This window comes from Lutjanus erythropterus, chromosome 11, assembly GCF_056507025.1.
Source record: "Lutjanus erythropterus isolate fLutEry1 chromosome 11, fLutEry1.hap2, whole genome shotgun sequence".
NCBI lineage: Eukaryota > Metazoa > Chordata > Actinopteri > Lutjaniformes > Lutjanidae > Lutjanus > Lutjanus erythropterus.
The window spans coordinates 38988530-38998612 of record NC_139327.1 but is presented as its reverse complement, the minus strand read 5'-3'; the positions used below and the strand labels follow the sequence as shown (position 1 = coordinate 38998612).

Here is a 10083-nt window from a genome sequence, read left to right as displayed (position 1 = left end):
GGATATTTTTATTTGTGGGCATCAAGGAAAAAATCAAAACCAATAAATTAAAAGTGTTTATCAGCACCATCAGATCTAATTTAGAGAAACTTTAATTAACTATATTTTTAATTGGTCGATCCAATTTTCTGCTGTTTATCAGAGTCAAAGACACTTTAAATAATTAATTATATTACTAGAAATTATTGTTATTTGCTGCTGGGAAGTGCTGAAAAAAAATGTGAAATAAATGTCTAAAAATGAATGTAGTTAACAGAAATAAATAAATGTAGGCCTTATTGGTCCAACTGGTCTCATTCTTTCACCTGCATTAAAATCAGTTTGTTGACCGCAGAAACCCTAAATATAGAAACTTCAAATATTCTTACAAAATATTAAATTTTGTACAAATATAAAAGACAGGCTGTTTTTTTTTTTATTATTTTACCTTCTAAACCCACTGATCAGGTTTGTTTGAGACATTATTGTCAGATAAAGGACTGAAATGGGTCTGCGTCTAAAAGAAGTGTGAAAAGAAATCTGTTGAATCTTCTGCCCACTCACTCGTTTTTTTTTGTTTTACTTGTTTTCTTGTAGAAAAAGCAAAATTAATATCAACATTTTCTCACCACCACCAACACCTCCATCCGGTCTTTTACAGAATTTAAAGTTTTTAAAGACGTGGAAAATCCTTGGTTTCAGTGTGATGTGAAGAGCTTACAGGGGCTGCAACTACAACTACTGTTTTTAAATTAGTTTTTTTTTTTAAATTGTTGATTAATATGTTGATTATTTACTCAATTAATCCAGTGTTTCCCAACCCTGGTCCTCAGAGCTTCACTGTCCTGCATGTTTTAGATGTTTCTCTGCTCCAACACACCTGATTCAGATGATCAGGTTGTTGTCAGGCTTCTGCAGAGGCTTGATGACGAGCTGATCATTTGAATCAGGTGTGTTGGTGCAGAGAAACATCTAAAACATGCAGGACAGTGAAGCTCTGAGGACCAGGGTTGGAAAACACTGGATTAATCAATTAGTTATTTGATCTATAAAACATCTGAAAACAGTAAAAAAAAAAAAAAAAAGATGTCCTCAACCCAAAGATATTCAGTTTACTGTCATAAAGGAGCAAAGAAATCAAAAATATTCACATTTAAAGAAGCTGAAATCAGAAGAATTTGCTTTTTTTCCTTGAAAAATGACGTAAACTGATGAATATATATCAAAATAGATTAATTTAATAATCGATTAATCTTTGCAGCTCTGCTGAACAGATCTCTGAACAGAAAGCTGATTCACAGCGGTGATGGGAGATAAAATGTTAAGATGCTGTTGTTGTTGTTGTTGTTGTTGTTGTTGTTGTTGTTGTTGTTGTTGTTGTTGTTCTGGAGCCGTTGTGAGTCTGAATGTACTGCTTTGTGTTTACACAGTCTGGCTTGTGACTGTTGATTTATTTTGTACGTGAGTTTTTATTTTTGCAGGTTTGAGTGAGGAGATGTGCCGATGCTGCCTTTTCTTTTCCACTTTGGATTATAAAGACTAAACGTCTGGCTGATTTTATTACCTTTTGTTACTCACCTATAGTTCACCTGCACTGTTTTTTTTTCTTTCTTTCTTTATTTTGGCTGCTCAGACCTCCTCATAGTTCTGTGCTTGATTTGGATTAGATCTCCTTCCCTCCCTCTCATGTTAGTTTCATGGCACATTTTTCAGGCGGGACGACTCACTGCACTTTCTTCTTTCTCATGGCTGAATCCAAAAGGCGTTGTTTTGTCTCTGGCAACACTTAAAAGCTGTGAAACATAAAAAAAAATAAATAAAGTTTACCACAGCATCTCCACCTCCTGTTGCTGTTTGATTATCAGCGAACGCAGACCGCTTCCTGACCTTTTGTTAAAACTGATAATTGTTGCGAGACCGTTGAAATTTCACATCTCAGATTTATTCAGCTGTTAAAACAGGTCTTATATTGTGGCTAGTGCGTGGTTTTATTAAATACTCAATTCTGATTGGTCAGTTACAGCATTCTGTGGTATAACAGACCGTTGCTATGAAGAACAGACCTTAGAATGATGTAATGGATAACTTTCAATCTTAATTAAGTCCCCTCTCGTGCATCATGCTTTAATTTGCAGTAATGACCTGCTCATTACATTACGTCTGACGTACTGACGGCTTTTTGTTGGTTAGAGCGGGGCGTTAATTTTAGTTTTCATTAATCATTGTTGTAGGTCTGTGAAAAAGTTCCGACTCAAAATTTCAAGGCAACATACTGCAATAAATGTTTTGAAAAAGTTTTACCAACTACTCATCTTTTGTTGAGATAATTTACTTTTCTTCTTTACATAAACTTGAATCTTTGAAAAAAAAACAAAATTGTATTTAAAAAATTATAGAGTAAATTCTTTCAAATGAAAGTGAACAATGGTTAAATTTTTAATATTTTCAGTTGAAAAGTCAGGTTGACAGCTTTTGAGTTTCTAAAACTTAAAAGATTCAAGTTTATCTAAAGAATCTCCACTGAAGATTGCAGCTCGGCAAAACTTTTTAAAGTTTATTTCAAACCATACGTGTTTGGTCAAAAACTCAAATCTACTGCAGTACACTGCTCTGAAAGTTTTTCTTTTTCAGTGTAAAGTACTTCTTACATTTGCAAAACTTTAAAAACATGTAGCCTATATACAAATTTACAGTTCATACTACTGAACAGCATCTTAAATTACAATAATTTATTCCCAAATAATTTATTGAGGGGTGAAACGGACACGTCCTTTAAGTCCCCTCAGGATCTGCACCCACTGACTGAAGAATATTAGGAGCTGCAGCACTGACCAGCTCAACCACTCAGCGTGGCCCATTACAGTCAACACTGTTCTAACATTGTTCTGCTGTTGGTACGTGTGTGTAGAACAACTGCTGCTGCAGTGTGAGAGGTCAAAGGGAAACAGAGACGGACTGATCCCTGTGTTATTTGACCTATAAACTTATATAACTCCAACAAAACACAGCTGAGGCCTCCGTCAGTGATCCTGACTTTTGCAGCGTGTCATAAATGTTTGAAGAAAATGTCATAAAGATAAGATTTATGTATTATAAATACTTTATAAATACTGGTTTAAAACATTGTGAAATATTGCACTTTTTACACTAGAGATTAGATTTTAACACGTAAAAAGAGAATCTGAGAACTTATTCCGTTGATAACCTGCATGAAAACTGTAATACAACAAAAACAAAAACCGTTAATGAGAGCTAACGAGTTCTGTTAGCTAATCTGAGTTTTTCTGTCCACATTCTGAACTAAAATACTTTATACCAGTTAAAGGTTGACGCCTCATCATTTCAGTCAAGTTAATGATTATTTTGTTAGCAAAGCAACAACATATATTTGAGGGTAATTAGCAGCAACACATTTCTGTGTTTTTATTCTGCTAATTAGCATTTGACATTGGCGTCAGTGTTTTTCTGCCCATATTCTGAACTAAATTATTAGTTACGGACGCTATTTACACCATGTCATACAAGTTTAATTTACTCTGTTAGCATTTAGCGTAAACTTACCCAGTGAAGCTCATTAGCATGTGACATACTGATAAGTAGCAGACATTTCAGGGTTTGCTGTCCTTATTCTGAACTAAAATCTTAATTTAGTCATTGAAATTACAATGATTGTTTGGTTAGCATCAGCAACCACTCATTCACTGAGGCTAATTAGCATTTGGCACAGTGATCAGTCTTTCTGAAAAACTAAATCATGTTTATGGGAATTTCAGAGCATATTCTAAGCTAAATGTATATTATATGTATAATAATGCACTAGATAATATTAATGTAAAATGTATATAATATGAACACCATGTCAGTTTAACCAACGTTCAATTATGAGATTTCATTCAATTCAATTAATTCAAAGCCATGTATGATTAGGATTTGAAAATGTCTTATATAATTTAAAGATTCTACATCAAAAAGGTTTTAATATTTAGCAACTTAAATAAATGTTTTCTACGTAGCTTAAAGCTCCAGTAGTCAACGCTGTTTTGGTATCATTGAGAAATAATTTCATAATAACCTTTCAGCATCACGTAAATCAAGTGGTCTGAGTCAGAAAGATTTCTGCACCTCCTCTCAGCCCGTGACGGTAGACTTAAACCAATCACAGGTCATCTAGAGACAAGCGTTCCTATCAGCTGTTCCACTGGTGCAGCTGTGTGTCCATGTTCCTTCGATGAAACCCTGAATCAATGTCAGAAACTCACTCTAAAACTGAAATACCAGGAAGAGAATCTTAAAAAGAATCCAGCTAAAGAGCAACATGCTCAGCGCAGGAGTTTGTCAGCTCGCCCTGTTACTTCTGACGTCACCTTTAGCTTTGACTTCACCCCGTCTATCATGGGGCTTTACAGAGGGCCAGGAGGACCAGGCGGAGCTGAGACACAGAGCCGACAGGCAGCTGCTCAGAGCCGGAGAGCTCTGCAGGAGAGGGTCGGTGGCAGACTGGAGCTTCTGGAGGAAGAAACACTGGTCTCGCTCTGATGCCTTTATTGGCGGGAGGAGAGCCTATAACCCTCTGCAGCAGCAATCAGGGATCAGGGACCTGCAGACCAGCCAGACAAGAGCTCAGCATTTGTTTTTTAAACTTCTGGGATTAAAAAGTGGATTTATCTTCAAGTCTGCTTGAAAACCTGTTTGCAGCAGCAACCTGTTCACAGTAAGATAATTAGTGTCTCTGTCCATGTTGACTGCTCACCGGAAGAGAAATGAATTTGAAAGTCACAGCATGAGAGAAAAAACAGGAGGGACGTAAAGGAAAACTGTGACTTCTCTCTCACACCGTGTTGTTTTTATCATGCTGAGCCACGCCAAAGATGGACCCGCTCTGCAGCAGGGCCAGAGCGAGCCTGACTCGCCTCCAAGCAGATGTGGTTTTAAAAGTCTGTTAATATTAAGCTCTCAGCACCTTTAGCTTCTAACTGAATCCTACTGCAGCTGTAATGTTGGACCAATAAATAAAAAGAATGAGGCCAGTACAAAGCTTATGTCATAACTTCTTTTTCTTATATATTTATATAGCAGTCGTTTTAACAGGTCAATGGTTGAGATCTAACAGGTCGTAATTACACTGGAATGAAACATTGCTTGTTGGGCAACTGTAAAAAGGCATTAGTAGGGACACTTGGCTCTCACAGGCGCCAAACCATTCCTTAAAAATATCTCCAAAGAAATACACTCTAAGGCATTGGCAGATAACACACGGACAATATTAAGCTTGAAGACAGAGCGAAACACATGTGGCAAGAACACGTACTGCAAGTGCAAGCATCATGGCAAGAGTCCGTCGTTTCAAGCGTCTAATCGAAGACTTTTGTTTCCCCCCGACGGAGAGTCAAGATGACGAGGGAACGAGGACCACTGTCTCCCTCATTGTCATCGTTTGTGCGTCACAGAACAGTGTATAAATAAAGACTACAGAGCACAGCATACACACCGGAGCAAACTTAGTGCTATCTCTGCATTCAGACTGACTATTTGTTATGTTGTGTTGCCCAGTTTTAGATGATGAGCTTCAGGAGAGTCAGCCTGTGCAGTCCAACCTGTCTCCTTATGGAGCTGCTAAATAACCTACGAGACAGCTTTAGTGTCTTCAGTGGCTGAAATGAAGACTATTCTCAGTCCAGGATCCATTTTTTGGCAAGAAATGGCCAAACTTAAGAGAACGTTTCTCTCTGATACTGGAGGCTTCAGTCCAAAACTACCAGTATCTTTAAAAAGAAGATTTTCTCAAGTGTGAACTCATCGTAAGGCTACACCAGGCAGCCAATCAACTGGCACTTTCATATTTTCGTAGATGGTCTGATCTCGACGCACTCAGCTGTTGAAGCACCATCAAATGATCTGAGGCGTCAAGAAGAACCGGAGAGGAAACGGAAGCAACGACGTCGGCGTCCAGTGAAAATTCGTGTCTTTTTCCGAAACTCGTGTGACACCAGCCACCGCCGAACCGCAGCGATGAAACGTGGCCCCCTTTTTGATTCAAGTGTGACCAAGTCGAAGTCATTTTACTTTAAAGAGTTCACGCTACCGTGACAGGAAGCTACAGCGCCGTCTCCTCTAGCATGAAAACACCTACACACTGGCTCTGTGATGCTGCAGATACTATAACTGCCTCCAACTACTGACACAAACAGTATATGACATCTTAAATACGACTGAAAGAAAACAAACCAGCAGGTGAAATTGGTCAAAACGTGAGAAAAACAAGCATATAAATCAGAGTGAAATATGTTTACAAATCCAAAGTTCTGTGTGACAGTTTCTCTTTTTTTTGTTGATTTTGATATTCTTTGTTTAGATCTCTTATTTCAAGGTGCAGGCAGCTCCAGTGTGTGCAAAGTCACTGTGTCATGAACCGTTTTTCTACAGCAAGTGTGTACCGAGGTCCGGGAAAACGGAGCGATTAGCAGGACAAAACTAAATCAAAACTAAAAGAAATAATATCCCTCTGTGTATATATGATTCTATACAGTGTTTATGATGTTTATGTACTTATTTATGAACTTAAAGTGATAGTTTGGATTACCTGAAGTGGGGTCGTATGAGGTCGTATCTGCTGTTGACAGCAATAAAAGGTATTTTAGCCACTTAACTCTTTTTTTTGGGTGAGATATCTCGTGATTTAAGATTCAGTGCTTCCCCGCGGATGGAAAGATATTCTGTCAGTTGCTGTTTTCACTGCCAGGAGGTCGGGGACGCTGCGACACATCATCTGACAGAAATCTGGGGGGCAGAGAGCGCCGTGACCCGGGCACAGAGCGAGGCCGCTCACATCGCAGCCCCTGGGACCCCCGCCGCAGCCGCGGGGAAACAGCGCTCCAGCCCTCGGGCCTCTCGTGTTTGTGAGTGTTTCTGTGGACGTGCACAGGCAACGTTAGCCACACAGGTGACAGTGATAAAAAGTAGTTGCCTTCCCTCTTGTTTCTGGTTTCACTTCCTTTCTCTTTTTCCCCTCCTTTTTTTGATCAGTGACTCTTTTCAGTTGCCCTTGATTAGCGTCCCTCTGGATTTATGCCGCGCTCGAGATATTCGCTGGAGGTCAGAATTTTCAAAACACTTACGAAGCAGAAAAATGAAGGCAAACAAATCCAAAAAGGAACGCAAAGTCCAAAGTGCATGAAATCCAGAGGACGACACAAGGAGACTTGATAACAAAGGATGAAGATGAACTGGCAACTAAGGAGGGAAAAACACAAGACTAATTACAGAAAACTAATCAGGAGCAGGTGAAAATAATCAGTGATCAAAAAAAAAAAAGACGGCAAAAAACGACAAAGGAAGTGAAGCCAGAAACAAGAGGGAAGGTAAGAACTAGAAAAGAAAAAAGGAAATGACACAGATGTCACTTTCTCCAAATCAACCAAACTCCACAGGAAAAATCCATCATTTTACCTCGCAGGTCATGTGAGCTGCGGGTCCACCGCTGCTCGATCTGTTAGTTTGTTTGTGTTATTGTGTGACTGTAGTGTTTTAAAAGGATAGTTTGGATTCACCAAAGTCACACAAAAGTACAAACACAGTAACAGATGGAGAGAGCAGTTGACCAGCAGCAGCAGAGGTAAAACTGCTGATTTTCTGTGGAGTTTGGTTGGTTTGGAACAAGTGATTTTTGACTAATATAGCAGCAGTTTCCTGCCAGTGGTAAAACAGTGAAAATATTCTAAATATACAGTACACTTTAAATGATATACATATTTTTAGGTGGACCTTTTTTTTAAGTGGCGAAAATACCATTTCCTGCTGATCCCGCCCACGGCAGTACATCGCTTAGCTTCCAGCAATCCCACATCTAATAATCCAAATTGTCCCTTTAACAATCTATTTGTGTGTTGATTTAGTTTTGTCCTAAAATGCCTCCATACATCCAGCTGCTCATTGGATACAAACAGTGACAGACTGGGCTACTTGTGTAATCTGATTGGTTAAACCTCTCTGTAGTGACTGCGAAGGCTCGTCGCCTGTTGTGTGGCAGTTGTTCAGTAAATAATAATCCTCTGTGATTCACTCCTCTTCCTCCTCCTCCTCTTCTTCCTCTTCTTCCTCTTCTTCCTCCTCCTCCTCCAGGTATTCCACCCCCTCCTCATCCATCACCTCTCCATCCTCTTCGTGAGAATCTGATTTCCCCACCTCACCCTCTTCCACTGACTCCTCCTCTTCTTCCTCCTCCTCCTCCACCTCTGCCAGCAGCTCCTCCACCTCCTCTTCATCCCTCTCCTCCTCCTCATACGAGGAGATGGGCGAGTAGTGCGGGAGGTCGAAGACGTGCGGGCTGCTGGGAGCGTCACGGCTGCTGGGGGGAGGTGAGGCAGCAGGCGCCGCGACGGGGATAGTGATGGGTACTGGGATGGAAAACGTGGGAAGCGACTCGGAAGCACACAGTCCAGCGCCGGCGCTGATCTCCGTGGCCCTCCTGGTGGTTGGGTTCACACCGGCGGGAGCGTTAGGAACAGCAGAGGGGATGACGGCCATGCCCAGCCCCGAGGTCAGAGCTCTGGGTTCGGGCGTATACTCCCGGATCTCCCCCGGTTCCAGCGGTTCGGGCCCGCAGGGGTCGTGTTCGCTGCAGCACAGCTTGCCATCCAGCTTGGAGATGAAGAGCAGGCCGTCGCGGTGCGTGCTGCAGTAGGAACTCGGGCACATCTCGCAGAAAGACGCCGCATCCTTCCCACATATGTCACATTGGTGCCACGGACATTCCCAACGACCTGCGGCGAACACAAAGACAAGAACGTCAACTGTGACTCATGATCTGACTTTGTTTTCCAAACACTTTCAAAATTCATTTTAATTATGCAGCTACAGTAAATGCACAGGCCTCTTCTCTGAAATACTAATCAGGCAAATTACACTGCCTGACCAAAAAAAAAAAAAAAAAGAAACAGTCACAGACTCTAACATTTCTGTCCAGAGTTGCATTCATTTTCCACCAAGATCTTGTATTGATGATGGAGAGTCGGACCGCTGAGTAAAGTCTTCTGCAGCTCATCCTAAAGATTCTCAGTGGGGTTCAGGTCTGGACTGGGAAGAAAAAAATCCACTGATGTAAAAACCTGATCATTCAGTTTATTCAGGTAGTGAACTGACATCATTATGTTGCTGAACCTCGACCTGAGCAACTGAAGCAACCACAGATCATAACACTGCCCCCCCTTGTACTGTAGGCACAAGGCATGATGGGAGCATCACTTCACCTGTCTCTCTTCTTACCCTGATGCCCCCATCACTCTGGAACAGGGTAAATCTGGACTCATCAGACCACATTACCTTTTTCCATTGATCCAGAGTCTTTATGCTCTCATAGCAAACTGAAGCCTTTTTTTCTGATCAGTCTCACTGATAAGTGGTTTTCTTAAGGCTTCACAGCTGTTTAGTCCCGATCCCTTCAGTTCTCTTCACATTGTGTCTAGAAATGTTCTTACTTTCACTATTAAACACAGCAGTGAGTTCTACTGTTCAAGATTATTTTCCAACCACATTTCTTCCTGGCAGATGATGGTGCACCACTGTCCTTCCAGGTTTTAATAATGTGTTGGACAGTACAGTAAAAAGTACTTTCATCTGTTACTGAAGGCCGCTGTTTAACACGGTGTCTAGAAGGAAACACCAGACCCGCGAGAGACCTGGCGAGAGTGATCGTTTTAACTGGAACCATGAGAAAAATCTTGGGTTCCCTTGTCGACATGACCAGCAGACACTGAGTGATGGACACGATGTCCCACTGCAGTAATCGCAGAGCTGCTAGATGGCAGAGACATTTTCAGACATACTGACTGCATGAAGATGATCATGCCGAACGTGGAGAGAAGCGCTTGAAAAAGAGACTTCACACAGTGTGAAATCAGAGTTTTTGTTGCAGAGGTTGAGACAAGAAAAAAGTGTGTGTGTGTGTGTGTGTGTGTGTGTGTGTGTGTGTGTGTCTTGCGCCTCCACTTTTTCCAAATCAAATTTTATTTGTCTAGCCCACAATCACAATGTGCCTCAGGGGGATTTACAATCTGTACAGTGTGCAGCAGAACGTGTGCTTTAAACCCTCAAAAGAGTGAGGAAAAA

The 10083-nt window shown here is 41.0% G+C and overlaps 1 protein-coding gene across 1 annotated transcript in view; it reads right to left on the bottom strand.

Annotated features, from left to right (window-relative positions):
• Positions 1 to 7803: 7803 nt before the first annotated feature.
• Positions 7804 to 10083, bottom strand: part of nsd1b (nuclear receptor binding SET domain protein 1b) — a 28044-nt gene continuing 25764 nt past the window's right edge. Inside the window, exon 23 of the mRNA XM_084730069.1 lies at positions 7804 to 8738. Coding sequence (XP_084586195.1) covers positions 8035 to 8738 — 704 coding nt within the window. The 3' untranslated portion in view covers positions 7804 to 8034. The remainder of the gene's footprint in view (positions 8739 to 10083) is intronic.